General features: G+C 36.0%; 3 protein-coding genes across 5 annotated transcripts in view; 2 read left to right on the top strand and 1 right to left on the bottom strand.

Annotated features, from left to right (window-relative positions):
* Positions 1-61: 61 nt before the first annotated feature.
* LOC122404805 (protein lap1) lies at positions 62-5,674 on the top strand. Of its 2 annotated transcripts, XM_043409043.1 has the most exons (11): positions 62-621; positions 717-883; positions 954-1,089; positions 1,175-1,464; positions 1,534-2,245; positions 2,524-2,714; positions 2,901-3,014; positions 3,160-3,592; positions 3,686-4,536; positions 4,621-4,692; positions 4,766-5,674. In XM_043409043.1, the coding sequence occupies exons 2-11, from the start codon at positions 728-730 to the stop codon at positions 4,940-4,942; spliced, it is 3,132 nt and encodes a 1,043-aa protein (XP_043264978.1). In that variant the 5' UTR covers positions 62-621; positions 717-727; the 3' UTR covers positions 4,943-5,674. The 2 variants fall into 2 exon arrangements, with proteins under 2 accessions (XP_043264978.1, XP_043264979.1); XM_043409044.1 differs by lacking the exon at positions 62-621 and having other exon boundaries at positions 715-883.
* Positions 2,696-14,460, bottom strand: LOC122404808 (lipoamide acyltransferase component of branched-chain alpha-keto acid dehydrogenase complex, mitochondrial). Of its 2 annotated transcripts, XR_006259720.1 has the most exons (6): positions 14,309-14,460; positions 12,294-12,418; positions 11,468-12,002; positions 9,784-10,179; positions 8,502-8,789; positions 2,696-2,746 (listed from the first exon to the last, which is right to left on the bottom strand). XR_006259720.1 is itself a non-coding variant. In XM_043409050.1 (5 exons), exons 1-5 carry the CDS (start codon positions 14,345-14,347, stop codon positions 8,553-8,555), a joined length of 1,332 nt encoding a protein of 443 aa, XP_043264985.1. In that variant the 5' UTR covers positions 14,348-14,460; the 3' UTR covers positions 8,033-8,552. The 2 variants fall into 2 exon arrangements, 1 of the variants encoding a protein (XP_043264985.1); XM_043409050.1 differs by lacking the exon at positions 2,696-2,746 and having other exon boundaries at positions 8,033-8,789.
* The window catches only part of LOC122404807 (cysteine protease ATG4D), a 42,398-nt gene continuing 37,341 nt past the window's right edge, over positions 13,009-18,065 (top strand). The window contains exons 1-2 of the mRNA XM_043409049.1: positions 13,009-13,261; positions 13,337-13,390. The gene's annotated coding sequence lies outside the window, so the exon portion shown is untranslated. The remainder of the gene's footprint in view (positions 13,262-13,336; positions 13,391-18,065) is intronic.

The raw sequence follows: 18,065 nt of genomic DNA, 5'->3' as shown, positions 1-18,065 counted from the left end.
GTTATAAATTTGAATAAAACCGACCCATTTTACTGCTCGACGGCGTAAAATCTTCCGACGATCATCCGACTATCGATACGATGGAAAATCATCGTCGAGACGTTATGAACGAACCATTATACTTCATCGAAGGTTTTTCTTTCAATGAATAGGCTCAAGTCCGTTCAATTCCCATAAATGCGTCAGATTGTTGTACCGTCGGAAGATCCTTTGTCGCTCGATGGATCGCGGTATGTCGTCCTAATTCCGCGAAAGATTAGGATCAACGAGTGAACAGTGAGATATGTTCATGAGAGAAACCCTTGACAAAATCTATCGAATAACCTGCATCTCTTGACATCTACTTGGTGTCGATCGGTTTATCGTTACGGTCTGTGCGATTGTTCCCGTACCGTTTGAGAAAGAAACTCACCGACATCGTGGTGTTCGCGATGATGCGGCAGGAAATAACCCTGGCGAAGCCGGCACGAAAGAAACGGAACGTCGATGCACCTATTGACGAATGATTTTCAAGAATTCCATGAAACAATAGTCTTTAGCGAGTTTCGTACTGTTCACGGATTTGTCTACTTGCCATAGATATATCGATGTTCTTGGAGAATCATTCTTGAAGTATTATAGGTAATAATCGCATTTCGCTTCTTTTTTTAAAATTATTTTAGTAGTTTTGTCATGCCATGTATCTTGATTAAATTTTAAGAAAGATTCGTTTATAGTTATACATGAAATGGGTAGTGCTTGGTGGCAGTGCGCTGCATGTTTGAGAGCACAGGAAGAAGATATTTGTGAGTTGCATTTGAGTCACTGTAATCTTTATGATGTACCACCTGACGTGTTCATTTATGAAAGAACATTAGAGAAGCTGTATCTGGATGCCAATAGAGTAAATATAAATATTACAAGTTCGTTTTATATATGTTTTTGAACAACATTAATAACATGCTTTATTACAGATAAAGGATCTTCCACGGCCACTGTTTCAGTGCCATGAATTGCGAGTACTTTCCCTTAGTGATAATGAAGTCACCACGTTACCACCCGCCATAGCGTCATTAATCAACCTGGAATATTTAGATCTTAGTAAAAATAGTATGTATACACTGTTGCTTTTGCCAAAACTGTTTTGTTACAAAGTATTTCTTAATTCTTATCGATACTATATTTATCTTTTCAGGTATTAAAGAATTACCAGATAGTATAAAAGAATGTAAAAATCTTCGTTCTATAGATATCAGTGTTAATCCTTTTGAACGTTTCCCAGATGCTATTACACATATTGTTGGGTTACGAGAATTATATATAAACGATGCATACATAGAATATCTACCAGCAAATTTTGGAAGACTCTCTGCTCTGCTGACATTGGAGCTTAGAGAGAATAATATGATGACATTGCCAAAGAGTATGAGCCGTTTAATAAATTTGCAGAGACTTGACATTGGTAATAATGATTTCACTGAATTGGTAAGTTCTACTTTGATACAGTTAAATAATTTATTATACCGCATATATTAATTAATTATATTCTTTTAGCCTGAAGTTGTTGGGGATCTTATCAACCTCACCGAATTGTGGATAGATGGCAATGATATTAGACGTATACCAGTTAATGTCAATCAACTTTATCGTTTGAACCACTTTGATTGCACAATGAATGCAATTCATATTATTCCATCGGAAGTAGAAGGCTGGAGAGATATTTCGATTATGCATCTTTCTTCGAATGAAATTTACCAGTTACCAGATTCCCTTTGCTATCTACGTACAATTGTGACCCTCAAAGTTGATGACAATCAATTGAATGCACTGCCAAATGACATTGGACAGATGTCAAGCTTAGAGGAGCTTATAGTTACTAAGAACTTCCTTGAATATTTACCGTCGTCCATAGGACTTTTGCGAAAATTACACTGTTTAAATGCAGACAATAACTATTTGAGATGCCTTCCACCAGAAATTGGAAGTTGCACTGCATTATCACTGCTTTCGTTGCGATCAAACAATCTAACGCGGATTCCACCTGAACTGGGTCATTTATCCTCATTAAGGGTCCTCAATCTTGTGAACAACTGTATTAAATATTTGCCTGTGTCTATGTTGAACTTGAACAATTTGAAAGCTTTATGGCTGAGCGACAATCAAAGTCAACCATTGGTGCCACTACAACAGGAATTCAATTGCGAGGAAGATATGATGGTGCTAAGTTGTTTTATGCTTCCACAAAAACCACGACAGGAACTCGAACGTGAGTGTCTTCTATTTATCTACATAATATATAGATGTCTAGTGATAATATATATTGAATCTTTAATGTTATAAATAACTATTTACTAATTATACATATATGATACGTTATTGCTGCTAAGTGGATAATGAGGAGGAAGATGAGGAATGAAATGGTATAGTACAAAATTGAAGAAAAGTACATATTTCCTAGAGTGTATAATAATTATTACTTTCAAATATTTTGCAACTTTAACGTAAATATATCTATAATTACAATTTTATGTCTGTTACACATAGAAATACCGCCGGCTGTAGGATTAATTTCGAGTTCAATTGTTGGTACTGGAAAAAGGATATGTTTTGCTGCTGAGGTAGAATCCGAAATCCCTAGGCAACTTCATCGAGCACCAACTCCCTACCCTAAAGAGCTGCGCAACCTTGCTAGGCATGCCCGCAATTTACAGCATCAATCAGCTCACGATCAAAGAGTATGTATCATCGAATACTTGTTTATTACTCACTATATTGAATGATAAAATAAAATTGAAAAAATTTGAAATGAAAAATAGCACTGAGAAATATTAGTACTTTCAAGCATAATCAATTTGTGTGTACGTAATTTTGTATTATAATAAAAATAAGAATACAGGAAGAATGCCAATTGAAACTTACAGATGCATTTAGAACAGGAGACTATGATCAAAGAAGCTATTATTGCAAAAGCTACTACTACTCTGGACCTTGCTTCAAAAACTGGAACCTGCTTTCCGCAAAGTTTATTTAATAAGGTATTAATCAGAGAAGTATGAAAAGGAAAGGAAATTTATTAGATTTCAGATTAACTGTTGATGACATTGGAGCAAAATTTAATTGGAAAAGTGTTTCAAGTTTTCGATCACTAAAATGTACATACACAATTTCCTGTTTCTTCAGGGTTCACATTCTTCACTTTCACCTACTGAACGTCATGTATCAAAAGGGTACAAGAACGGTAGTCTTACGGATGTTGGAACAGAGCAATCCGTGTCAGAGGAATCCTCTGACGAAGCAAATAAAACAGTACTTGCGAAGGAAAAGAGTCCCGATATTCGAGAAGCGAAATATATTCGTAATCCCACGTCCGAGTATCTTTCTAAGCCTCCGACAGTAGCAGATTATGTAAATTCTACTTGGAAACCAGACGAATACTCGAAAGCGAATACAGCAAAAATTGTAGAATCCGAAAAGTTTGCTGTAGGTAGTAATAACACCGATCAAATTCACGTTCAAACCCCAAAAATAAATGAAGTTCCACCCGTCCCACCACCGTATCACATTGCTGCTGCTTTTTCGAAGAAGGCAGCACTTTTCCAACAGTTGACTCACTGTACGTCATTTATTCTTTCTAATTACTTTTGGAGTTTCGTACTACTGTATACGTTTAAAAAATTGGTTTCAAGCGTACATTTCACTATTTTAGCAGGTCAATCGGACACATCAACTATCGTCTCTCCTCAAATCGATATCGACATATCAAATTCAAACACACCTCAGGAAACTCAAATGCAAAATTACGATGGAAATGAAGAATCATTTAAAGCGGAAGAGTACGTGCGTTTGTGTAGTGAAACATTTTCGTCGGACAATGTGGATGTAACAAACGTTTTATTTAACAACGGGGAAACAAGTTTTTCAAATACACCAGATAAAACTAACGTGTTGACAGAACCGAGTGATGCAGAACAATCTTTTGAAGGGGATCGATCGTTGAAGCCAAGTCGAATTCCGGTTTTGAAGGCGAAACATTTAGAAATCACGAATTCTGTTTCGAGTATCGATCTATCGAAGAAATGTACGAACTCTTCCGTCGAGGATTACGAAACTTTAAAAATAATAAACGCATCATGCATACCCACATCGCCGGTGACTGGAAAAAAGTATCGAAGTCCGATCTCTACGCAACCGAAACTTTCAGATCGATCGAAGAAAGCAGCGAACGGAACTATCTTGAACAACAATACCTCGTGCGATAATTTAGCGTCGTTAAACACACTGAATTTGAACCTGGTTGCAAATTTGAACACAGATGGTCAAGATACGATTTCGAAAAGCATTTCTAACGAAATGACGAACATGAACAGTCCTACGAGCATAAAGAACGAAAGTAACTCCGGTCGAAGCACGCCAGTTTCTATTAATAATAAATCTTTGAGCGAGGTGGACAATTCTAACGCTAACAAGAATAAAGTTGCCGGAATGAATGAATTGCTAAATATGGAAAGAAAACCGAGATTTAAGTGGATGTTTGGCCCACACAAAAACGCTAATGTAGTATGTTTATTTTTTCTTACGAGAATATATAGGATATTTTTAAGCGCATTGAACAGTCAGCAATAATTAATTATTACGTTGTAGTTGCCTGTTCAAGTTAAAAAAAATCCAGGCCTTGGTTTTAGCATAGCCGGCGGAGTGGCAGGCGCAGAAACTGTAAGTTTTCAAATCTCCGAAAGGGGAAATATATTTTGATCTGCTTGTAAACGAACTTATGTTTTCGTCTCAGGGAATTATTGTGACTAAAGTTAATCCGGACGGTCCAGCTCAAGGTACACTTCGACCAGGAGATAAGATTTTAGAAGTGGATGGTATAGACTTCACCAAATCTGACCACAATAATGCTGTGGCTGTTCTTCGAGCTACCGGTGCAGTGGTGTCCATGATGATCAGCCGTCATCAATGACATCAAGTTAATGGACAAATTGTTTTCTTGTCACATACTATCGGTTCATGTGATTCAGACTGATTACATTTTACGTAAGTCTTTTAGTGTATATATTTTTTTATAATCGACATTGATGAAAACGCACGAAAACGCAGGAATTTTTATTTTGTTTGCTTCGAACGCTTGTTTTCACGGTAGTAGATCGTGCTCTTTCCGACTCTATCGAGCGACTGATTTGTACGACTGAAACAGCGTTACCAAAGGTGAAAGTGGAGATACTTATTTGAGGAAAAAACAAATAATTTCTGGCTTCCAGTGATCATGCTACTTATAAATGCGACAACTTCAGAAAATAAAAATGCAATAACAGATTTCAAATATAAGAATTCGATGGCTAGGCTATACCGTAGATTATGCGCGCGTTCCCTTGCACAATTATCGTTTGAAATGTAATGTACAAGAGGTATTTTTAAGATGATATTTCTTCATGGGCAAATTCACAGCTCACTCGTATTATTTGCCCACGTAAGTAACGTAAGATAGTAAGCTATTTAGTGAACAATTAGGGTAATAAGTTTTCTTTCCCTAAATTTCTAACTCCATAAACATATACTTATGTTGTTTTGTGGTGTTTGTTGTATTTGTGTCAACTCATTTGTTCTCTTTGCGGAGGGCTGACAATGTGCCAGAAACAAAATACTATTTATTAATTATATATATATATATAAAAAATAACTATATAAAAATGAATATACACATATATATTATGCATATATATATATATATTATATACGAAAATTATCTTTGATAGGCGGACGGGATTCTTACAGACATTTTTTTAATATTTTTTTATGCCTAGGAATGATTTTTCTATAAGATTCTATTCTTACTTTATAGATTTTTGATGCGCACAGAGTTCCACAAATAAACTTATTTTATTTATATTATTTATGATCTGTGATTCGTAAGTAGCACGTTTGGTTTTTATTTTAAAATGCATCTGTGAGAATCTTGATACAGTAGCAGGAGAAAAAAAAATATTCTTCTATGTGCCGTAATTTTATTCGTAACATTTATAATAATCTTTACCATTATTGGTCTTGAAAAAATATGGTTCAATGCAAATTTAATATTGTTTGAGTTTAAAACGAATGTTTTCGTTCAACGCATTATTTATAAGAATTAGATTTTTATATTTAATGTCTCGTGGATGACAATTTTAGATATTTTTGCTTGCCATTGATTCGTGATACGTCTACTATATTAAAGACTAAAATATATTTTAGTAATTCTTTTTTTTTTTTATCATAAATTCAGATGTTAAGTCATTAACAAAATGAAACTGTTATTGTTGTGGTTGTGAATTATTATGATATTTGATTCATTCTATACTAAAGGAACAAATGTATGTACCTTGTAGAAACTGTTTTTAACAGTAGTTATTGATATGGCATAATGCCAGACCGTAAGATAAAACACTACTTTTCTATGTTAGCGGAGCTGTACCGAAAGGTGAAAGTTATTCATGTAAATGGGGTAGAGCTGTGAGATAAATGTTTAGAAAGGTTGTATGATGATGTATGGCACAAATGAACTGTTCATGTCGAGATATCAGTTATAACAAGTACACTCTTTGTATCCCAGAACTTTTACAGCAAGATAACAATATTGCACTTCACTTTACCTCGCATACCGAATAATTACAATGGATATTCTCGTTATCTATGTTCTTTTCTTTTTTTTTTTTACAAATTTAGTTGTAGTTTTAATTAATTTTGCTAAGTATAGGAATATTTAGGCGATATACGTTTTATGCATTTTTGAAAATGTATTTAAATATTGTATGTATTGCTTGTTTTATAGTTTCTTGAGTATTTTGCGAAGTAGATTTGAAATGGTTTTTTTTTTTTCATATTAATTTAAGCATAAGATTCTGTGGTAATTTCATTAAAAACTCCGTCACATGTACATGTTATGGTTATAGTTACAACATGATAGCTATACAATGGAAATACATATATGTATGAATGCGTGTGTCGAGCATAATTTCAAATGTATGTAAAATATTCTATTCTATAACTGTCTAAGCTTCAGGTTGTTCAGTATGTTCTTCGAAGCTACGATGAAGCTTGAAACTTCCAAAATTGAAAAGTATAACAGAAAATGTATATTTTCAGAAAGATTTCCTCCGAGTAAAATCTTATTCGGCGAATAAGAGTTTCTCCTTCTATAAAGAAAAATATGTAGAGATCGCATTTTGATATATTTTCGAAACAAACTAAGAAAAAAAAAAAACAGATTATTTTTGATCCTCACTTTTGCTTATGTATTTTGTGAAAGTAATTTTTAATGACCATATACTCAATTACGACGTATTCTTAGTCAAAGTTATACATGATTCAAGTACTTCTAATTTAAGCTATATTGACAAAACTGATATTATAAAAAGTATGATGTTTTCATCACTTTCTTGAGGATACATAGTTCTATTATATAAAAGCAGCTACGTATTTAAATTTCTGGACTAAATACATTACCAATAGTAATCTGTATACCTAGTCATATTGGAAAATAAGAGTATGATTGACGGTGAATTGTAGTTTCATCTAATTATGTTTGTATTTATATTAATATTTTGTGTAGTTTTTTTAAATATGAGTTTTACTTCGTAAGAACTAATAATAAAGAAAAATGGTATATTTATATATGCATTTACGTTTAAAGAAATACTTTCATATAGTTGTTCATAGTAAGCGTACACATTGACTTTTGCATGTGCATTAAGTTTCTCAACAGGATTAAATATTTTGTTTAAAATATTACAATATTATTGTCACTAGTTTTGCATTAGTCTTTTATAAGGCAAATTGATTGTGACAAAAATTTTGGACCATGAGCACACATATACAATCTTTTCTACTACTCTACTACTAAACAGACTGACTACTTTTTGAGTAAATATTTATGTGGCATTTAAGGGAATGGAATGACTGTACAGGATATGTGTGATTGAAAATGCGATACATTAAATTATGTATATACAAATTACATATATACTACATAAATAAATAAGTGGTCGTACTTGTTATAGAGACATTTATTTGGGTTACGATTCTCTTACAAATTCTTTTCTCTGCTGAATTTTTATCTTATAATAACGATTCTAATGCTTCAAAGATGAAATAATCTTTTATAAAGAGCAATCGTTACGCAAAGATATTAATCGGTACAGCCACTTCCTTAACATAGTTTTTGTATATCTTCCATTCGAATAATTTGTATGACAATGTGTATAGATTAATGTACAAAACTGCTCACAGTTCGACTGGTCACCATATAATAACTACCATACAGTTGTAATGCATTGAATATGTTAGAAAAAAAAGATATTTTACCTTTATCAAAAAGTCCTAGTTGGTTGTGCAGCAATAAATAAATTAATATTTACGTACAAAATGTTTTCAGACTTTTATTGTACTATATAGATTCGTTAAGCCCTCCAAAATTTGTATTAATAAAATGTTCAACCGTTAAAATTATTATACGTATATGTGTATAAATATCGTATATGACTCACGTATTGAGCAAATGAGTTCATCGGTATATCTCGTTGAACATATAAACGTGTTCACGCTCCTATCAACAGGAATACAGGATTTTCGACGTAATATTTCCAAAGATTCGAATACCTTGCCATGGTGACGCCGTCCACTACTCGATGATCAGCAGCCCAGCTAACCGAAATTATATTCGCGGCTATCACATTTTCTTTCTTGTCGAATCGCGGCAGTTTTTGCACTTTTCCAAATGCACCGATCACAATTTGTGGAGGTAGGATCACCGGTTTCGTGTACGTACCACCCACCTACGAACGACGGTTAAAAAATAATTTAACCAGTATATTCATGACACGTGACTAACAAATCGATATAAACGAATTCTAAATCGATAATGTAAGAGACGTTAAATAACGATCGTTCTCGATGAATCACAATTAAACTTAAAGCGATCGAGAGACGCAGTTAAATAATTAACAAATCGAAACCTCTTGATTTGGAGGCAATTTAAATTTCACGTTGGAAATAAATAATTAAGAGCCGATATTAGGTAGTGAAAATATTATTCGCGTTCCAGAAATTTGCTTCAGCGAATCCACGTATGTACTTTTACCATATGTATACCATATCATAGTTCGAGTTGAACAAATTTTATTTACGAATAACGAATAAAAATTTTAGACTAATTCGTAAACGAACTTCTATGTACGTTTCATCCATTCATTTATAAATTAGAATCTGTTAACGAACTTTTTAAACTAATACATATTCGGAAGAACAAAGTGTGGGCAAGTTACTAGTTTACGAATGAACCTAACATTTTTATTCGTTATTCGAAAATAAAATTTGTCCAACTCTATACGGTAATTCTACCTGTACAGACGTAGTAAATTAATTTATCACAAGAATTCATGAAATAATGCAAAATTAACGATCTCAAAAGGTTAGAATTGCAAAGTAACGTCATACGAGGTCACTTCATGGAACCAATTCATTTTCCTTGACATCTCATCATAAGATATAATTTGTTAAACTCTTGAGTGCAAAATCCTGTCATCCATTGATAACAACAATTGTTCTTATCTAATTAACCAAAAATGGACTCAATATTGACGTTGTTGTGAAATGAATTAACGATTTACGTAAAGGTATCTCGAAGAAGCAAGTGAAATTTTTTTTTCACATATTTTTGTATATATTGTAAAATGTAAATATTTTACCCCCCAGATTTAATTAAACAGTTAGTCAGATTGAAATTATTTAACTCGATTCAAAATATTTAATGGAAATAACTGGACTTACGACGCCAATATTCGACAACGAGAATGTCGTGTCTGTTAAGTCTTGAAGCGGTATCGATGCTTTTCTCCCGAGTTCCTGAAGCCTGTTCAGTTCCTTCGCGATTTCCAGGATGCTCAGGTTTTGAACGTTTTTAATATTCGGTACCACCAAACCGTCAGGTGTGTCCATAGCGATACCGATATTATGGTTTTCCACAACCCGTATCGTTTGATTATCTTCGTCGAGCCACGCGTTCAGATTTGGTACTTTTTCCAACGCTCTGGAGGCTGCCTTCACAAAGAAAGGCATCAGACTTAAAGAGACACCTTGCTCCTTTAGGGAGTCCTTTGCTTCGTTTCGGTAATTCATCAATTCATTAATGTTGCACTCGTCGCTGTACACGAAATGCGGTATGCTCTGTAAACATTTTATTTTGCATAGATATTTACCTGGAGGTTCAGTAATGCACGGCCAACGATTCCACGATTTATCTTCACCATTTACACAGCAGAAAAAGAAAGAGAAGCGATACAACGAAAGGAAACAAGACATGCAGTACAAAGAGATACCGCAAGAAGATAATAATCATGCAAAAAGGTAAGTTTTAACTTTCCGTATTTTTCATCTTATCTTTTTAAAAACGATACCAATACATTGCTGGGATTCTTCCGAGTAAAACAAGTTCAAACATCATATAAATTAGATTATTTTTAATTAACTTAATACACTCGCTATGCTAATTTTTAGGTTCTTCATAACAGTTATTCAGAATGAAAGTTCTTCATGACAGTTTTGATCAGAATTTAGGAAAGTTAACCATGCACTACTGTAATCGAACGTTTACTCAAGGCGTGCAATTAACGAAGAAATATACGCTTCATATTTGGGCATTAAAAACTAACGGTGGAACGAAACGATTGAAACGCTAGCTAGCATTTCCTGTAACGGTTTAATCGTATCTCGTCTGTCAACGTTAACGTAGAAATTCGGCCGAGTGCCTGGCGCAGAATCGATCGCTATCAATCGCGAGTGTCAACGTCAGTTTTAGACAACGCATCTCTATTATCGGTTTCCCGTGACTCTCGTGCGTTTCGACTGTTGACGGTACGGTCCGGGATTACGCTGAAAAACGCGCCGCAGGATATTAAATTACAACTTTTTTTCTCTCGTTTTGTTTTCGTTCGCTCGTCGCCTCAACTAAAACCCTTTACGTCACGGTCATTTAATCGCGGGGCCAGTTTGCTCATTGCGTAATTAACTCGCGCTTCGCCGCGCATTGTTTTATAACGATTAACCGACCGTTTATTCAACGACCACACAACCACACGGGGTAAGCGATAGTCGAAATTCTGCTAATTTTGTAATTTACACGTGGTCCGCATTTTAAACAGCCGTAGTTTATTAATATCACGGCCCACAGCGCACGTGTTATGACCCTAACCGAACAGTTTTCCACTATCGCGAAATGTGAACCATTGTAATAATATACGCGAACGGTAGTAAAATTCGAGCTCTTTGTTCAGACTGTCGCTTACAAAAATGTCAGGGTCGCCTTATTTCAAGGCATTATTTAAATCGTTAGGTAACAGAATGGTTCGCGATACCAGTTACAAACGACACGGAAAGCAAAAGAAATGATAAGATGTATTTCCTCGGAATTTTCGCTTTTACGATTTTTCTTTAAGTGCTTGAATATCCAACTTACCAAGGATTGCGTCATCGTTTTCCACATATGCTTGCTATAGCCTTTTATCGACATCACTTTCCCGATTGTTGATTTTTCCTCGACCTTTTTTCCCGCGGAACTAGCAGAAATTTTTTCCAAGTGTGCCAATATATCCTCCTTAAGTACCCTGCCACCTTTGCCCGTAGGAACTACGTCCTTTAACTTGATATTGTTCTCCATGGCTATTCTCCTGACCGCGGGAGTAGCCAGTGCTTTTTCTACCCCATTTAGCGCCGCGTGTTCCATTCCCTCGCTCGCCAGGGTGTTCGTATTTTCAGGCTTTGTCGTCGTCTGCGGTTTGTCTTCGACCTTTTCGGTTTCCGTATTCCCATTATTATCGTCGTTCAATTCGATATCCAGTAATGAATCGCCTATCAGTGCCACGTCGTCCACTTTGTAGTGCAAGGTCTTAATTAATCCGTCGTAACGGCTAGTAATCGTTACAGACGCTTTGTCGCTTTGGACCTCGCAAATGTTATCGAATTGAGACACCCGGTCGCCTGCTTTCACGAACCTATGCATTCAAATGCGTCAGGTACAGTTCAGTTGTCTTCACGCTACATTTAGGCTGAAACACACTGTCGCCAGTCGATGCATGTACAGGGGACGAACTTTCTGTACATATAACAACACTATGATTCGTCCACTGTATCTATCGCGTTACGTCTCGTTATCTGGAAGCGGCTCGTCTCGAATAAGGAAACCGATTTTCTTAGGAATAAATACTTTTAAGGGAAAACTGGTCGATAATTGTGAAGGATTCGTCGGGTATGATAGTTAACGGAAAATTCATTGTTTTGCTCACCATTCTTTTATAGTGACGTCTCGAATTCCTTCTCCGATATCCGATAGTTTGAAGGGAACGACGGTTCCGCATCGAAAGCAGCTTACAGAAAGGAATCGACATTTTTGATCGTGTACATTCCTACCCTAAATAAACATGGATTTCTTTGTGTACTCGTCAGCAATAACTTGAAAATCCTTATTCTTGCCCAAGTAATTGTGTGTATCTTTTATCGTAGATTTTATATTGGAAGCGTCGAAACGAAGAAATTGCGCGTCGAGTATTTATATTAAACCCGAACTTCGAGTATGTACAGTGATGTTCTTCGGGTTGAGATTCGGTCGGAACCGGGCTCTCTCAGCCTGAAGGACAAGTAGATGAAATTAAATCGCTTTTATTTTATCTCCAAGTAACGTTTGATCGAGCTATGCTTCTATTGAGGAAAAGAATGCGAAACTGATAAGAAGAATGAACAATTTCGACACCCTTTTTACGAAAGTATAGCATTATAAATTCAGTAACTCAGTATTTTTCGAATTATTTACTATTCAATTTTTTTATACCTTAAAAACCTTTGTCAATTAAGAAAGAATCGATAAACAAACAATACCGTGGCTCTAACGATAACGAACATGAAAACACCTTCCGTAAATGTTAAATAAATTTTGTTGAAATATATTTTTGCCTTTATTTGCAGTAGATTTTATATTTGTTTGACGTGTAAAAATAATAAAAATAATTCATATCATGATATATAAAAATGCTATTTCTCATTGAAACGAGGGAAATATGCATTCCATGCAATTTAAAATGACTAAAATGAACATAATATTGTATCACGTAGTAGTATATTCGATTTGCGTAATACATTCGGTAGCCATATTTAATTTAGAATTTGACTTGTGCTGGCTCGTTGGAAGTTGTAAAGCGAATAATAATCGTCACGTAAACAATCATTTGAGGATAAGCTTTAGAGAAGTAAACGTAAGGTAATGCAACCACCTTTTGAATAATTTAAACGATTCTCTAATTAAAGCGTCCATTCACCGGTAATTTATTCCCAGTCTTCAAGACGGTCGCTAATCTTAATGGAGTCGTCAGAGAGAACGCTTCCATCTGTAAGTGATTAACAAATTACACGATTTATCGTATTTTCTAAGATTTGCATTTAAGAAAAGGAAATACATATCGCGATACAGTTGAACACAGTAATTTCCAAGTGTGTAGCAAATATGTAAATTATACAATTATGCAGTTGGAGAATAGATTATATATTGTGCAGATTACGTATTTCCAGAACGTTTTGTTACATATTCGATCGAGTCCGTCTTTATAACACGAATGCTGCAGTCAGCAATTATACGGTATCGAAACTTCGAAACTGTCGACGCGATGCAACAACTAATATTGAACCGAACACGTATTCCACTCAAAGCAGAATCGAAATCGACGGAAATTCACCTCGGAACCGACGCGATTCCGTATGAAATCTCTTTTATATCTGAACGCAAAATGTGGACGCTTCCGCCCAGCTTTGATCGGTCGGGTACACCACGTGTTAATTTCATTTCTGTGCCACGCTACGTGTTTATTGCTTTAGTAGTAGTTCTCTGTCGTATAATTTGCTTGGGACCACAAAATGGAATGGCGTCCTAAGAGCCGGGGTCCCCTTGCAGATCATATTGCCACTCTAAAGGTTAAACAAGCTCGATATAAACTGAATATAACAAGGTTGCTAACCAATTCACCGCGTCACAGTGATTAAACACATCAAACGACACGGCTCGCCGAATATTTGCACTTTCCTGTGGTTCTCTTCGCACGATATTAAACACGATAAACGTTTCCCGATTCTTTGGTGACAGTATGTACATTTACTGGTACGGACACATAAATGCCGGAATTGGATGTAAACACGGTGTCGAAGATCACCGAGGATTGCCGAGGTCGTACGACGCTATTCTCTTTGTGATTTTTATGGTGGACGATATTACGATTCCTCTCGAAGAGTGTCGCTTTTTGTTGTGTTATCTTACCAAACGCGCTAAAGCCACGAACCGCCAGGTTAAAGCCATCGTGTCGAATTTGTTCCTGGATCTTAGTGTAAATGTTCTTTCCCAGAGGAAACAACGCAGCTATCGAGAAAACTGGAAATCGTCGTGTAGCGTGAAGACTGTCGGGAAGAACTTTCGGCCGCGCGTGTTGTTATCGTATAAACCGTTATCAAAATCTATACGTATCCCGCGTGCTGGCTCGCGGCATATTACGCAACGACGCTGGCACTGGTTGAAAACATTCAACAGCAAAGAACGCGATTCCTTTCATCGACGTAAGATCGAACCCCGAATTATCGTGAACAGTACGCATCATTTACTAATTACGTTTTCTCGCAAACTCGATCGTCGAGGGTCGAATACCTCTCTTTAGGTTCTATCCGTTGGGGAAGGTCAATATTGTTGATAGTCGAACGAGGTTTGTCTACAGCCCGATACGGTTTTAATGGCATTCAGAATGTGCATCGACTGTCTATGCAAATGAAGGTAGCCGTAACTACCAATTATCCTTGAATGACACTTTGACGATAAATACTGGTATTTTTGCACTGTTGCACTCAAGTTCCTAATAGAAAATGGAATACAGTAGAACTGCATTTTTCTGAATGCAAGAAAAAAAAGAATTTTTCACATATAGATAAATAATTGGGGAAAAAGCTTAATCATGAAGTGTACAAATTATTGGTTAGAATTTGTTGATCAGAGGCAAATTTATCGTTTTTTAATTTTATAAGCTAAATATTATAGTTATACTTTCTATCGATATATGGAATTAATTTTATGCATTCGAAGATTATAAATACGAATTACTTTGAACGTTAAAGACATTGCAATTCATTGCAGATCATGTTTAATTTCACTTGTACTTCATTTACATATCATTTACATACTGTGTTTAATCTAATCACTGTGTTAGCATGATTAGCATAATTCTCCATCGTCAGTATTGTAGCTTTCACTCTCTAGGCGATACTAACTTTTCGTTATGTTATCTTAGTAATGATTTCATCATCAATGTTGATTTCTCGACGTTCAGAAACATTATTATCCAACGTTCGAATAACTGGCGCGTCGTTCTGCGGTTGTTCTGATAATAAGAGTTTGGTAGCGAATTGAATTGGGCAAGGAGTCAAATTTCGTACGAATAAATGGAGTTCCACCGTATTCGGGATTTTGTGTCAACCTATTTCGGGCGATTTACCAGAATATTTTCGAAGCTCTCTCGTAGTTCACGAAAATTGGGCCCTGCATGAAATACGGGTCATGAATATTCTTATAGGGGTCGTCGTCTGGCAATAAGACACGCACGAATGCAAAATCGACTTTATAAAATGGAAGTGACGCGTATAAATGCAGAACGCACACGCATAATGTTTATTATATTAGTGAAAAAAGGTGATTAAACGAGCTTTGTTTGTGCCGCGTTTCCGTCTTCCTTTCAATTATATGTAGGGTGTTTGGCCACGCCAAAAAATTTTAATGGGAGATTCTACAGGCTAAAATAAGACGAAAATCAAGAATAGCAATTTGCTGATCGAGGCTTCGTTAAAAAGTTATTAACGTTTAAAGTTCCATACTGACCAGAAAATTTTTCGACGAAAAAAAAGATTTCATATCGTTTTGAAAAAATTATTTTCGGTTGCGGGGGACAATTACAATCACTTTTGGTGAATAGACATACCCTCGAAATCCTACTCACTTTCGAGACAAAAATTCGAGTAGGCGCCTTAATTTTTCAGCGAAATAAAAAAATTTCAATTCGTTCTAAAAAAATTATTTTTAGTTGCAGGGGTCAATTACAATAATTTTTGGTGAATAGACATACCCCCGAAATCCTACTCAATTTCGAGAAAAAAAATTCGTGTAGGTGAACAAATTTTATTAATAACTTTTTAACGAAGCTTCCATCAACAAATTGGTATTCTTGATTTTCGTCTTATTTTGGCCTCTAGAATCTCTCATGAAAATTTTTCCCATGGATGGCCGAACACTCTGTACAGTGAGCCACGAAAGTAGTTGAACGCTCGCTATTGAAATGTTGACACGATTGCAATTCCTTTACATCGATCTGCATATTCTGAGATCGTAATCTAACCATATTATTTGTTGGAAACATAAACCGAGAAATTTATGACAGCACGCCGGTACGATATAGTATTTTTAGAACTCGAATCTAACGGTTACATTTGTATTGTTTAACGTTTAAATAGCGTGCGAACGAATACGTTCGCGAGCCATTCTATACGCTTCACGCGTCGCTTATCGAGTAACCGATCAAGTACGTACCTTTTAGTTGAAAAGCTCGTTGGTTACACTTCTGGGCTCATCTTCTTACGTAAAAAGCAGAAACGCTCGAGTTCTGATCGATGAAGGCGGGAATAAAAGATACCAGGTGGATCGATATAGCCGGATAAGCTAATCGGGATTGGACGAAGTAATGGAATTCGGTGCTTTTCGCTGGATATTTTTATCGCCCGTCGCTAAAATGCGATCTAATTAAGAATACGCGTTCCAGAATTAGCCGACAGTTGTTCTGTTTCACCGAGGTGCTTCCAGGCGGGACAGGCCCGGTTGCACGTTATCTCTCAAGATATTAAAACTAGGCTTCTGGATGCAATCGGTTATCCGGGACACGGAGCCGAAAGCGCCGGATAATTTGATTCTCGTTGCGCTGCTAATTTATCGGTCGCTAAAATCAGGTTACAGTTCCATAAGTCATGAAGCAAATGTGACGCTTGCGTCATCGAGTCTATCTATGGATTTTGTCATCGTTTCGAACGGGATGCGAATTATTTAGCGGAATGTTTCGATAATGCATCTGCCGGCTTTTCGCGATATACGGCAGCGGGCAAAAATTTAAGACGATGCATCGGAATTTCGGTTATATCGAATCGTCGGTCCGTTACTGTGCGGCATAACGATCGTATTCACATTATGGATCTGGAAGGCGGGTTTGTTAATTTTAATGCGAACCAGCAAGGAATCGGAGGTAGGTCGTATATTTAATTAGTCCCCGGAGTTTTATTCGGAGTGGATATTTACGATACGTTCTGGATTTAGATTCGGGACGGGTATTTAATTAAGTTTTTGGCGATATTCGACGGAGGGAAGCGGGGCGATGCCAGGTTACGTCGATAATAAATTCAAGAGCTCGTTTCGACGGGGCAAATCTATTTCAATGCTTTCGGTGTCATAATAAAAGATACAAAGTTATCTTTTGTACGATACTTCGGATTTAGGGCTTCACGGTGAATTATATTCCCCATCTTGCGTTTACGGCCGTTACGCTCGTCTTCGACGACAAATAATTTCCGAAGCGCTCGTAACAACTACTCGACTCATTCGCATACGTAGTCAGAGAAACGTCGTCGAAGATTACAATTTCAGGCATCGAACAACGTGAATCTTATGTAACAAATAATGCGCTCTGCGTCGGTTAAAAATGGGCTCTAATTTCGAACTAAAATGTACTACGTTTATTCGACTACTCTATATAGTTATCAATTTTTCTCCAATCTTTGATTCGAGATACTTTCCGAGGTTTTCTTTTTCCAAAGATTGACTGCTGTCGTAAAACTTTCCCAATCGTTTGCGTTTGGAATTGGAATCTTCAAGGTTCACGTTCGCGTTTACAATCGTTTTGACTAGTTGGAAATGTAACGCTCTACGAACGTATTCGGCATTGCAATTTTTTTTTTTTTTACGCGTGTCTCGAGCTATAAACTAAATGTCTTTCGGC

The sequence above is a fragment of the Colletes gigas genome, unplaced genomic scaffold (assembly GCF_013123115.1).
Source record: "Colletes gigas isolate AHSC1104 unplaced genomic scaffold, ASM1312311v1 Colletes_gigas_Sc00003, whole genome shotgun sequence".
Classification (NCBI taxonomy): Eukaryota; Metazoa; Arthropoda; class Insecta; order Hymenoptera; family Colletidae; genus Colletes; species Colletes gigas.
The sequence above is the reverse complement of the archived record's forward strand: the minus strand, read 5'-3'. Positions and strand labels throughout refer to the sequence as shown.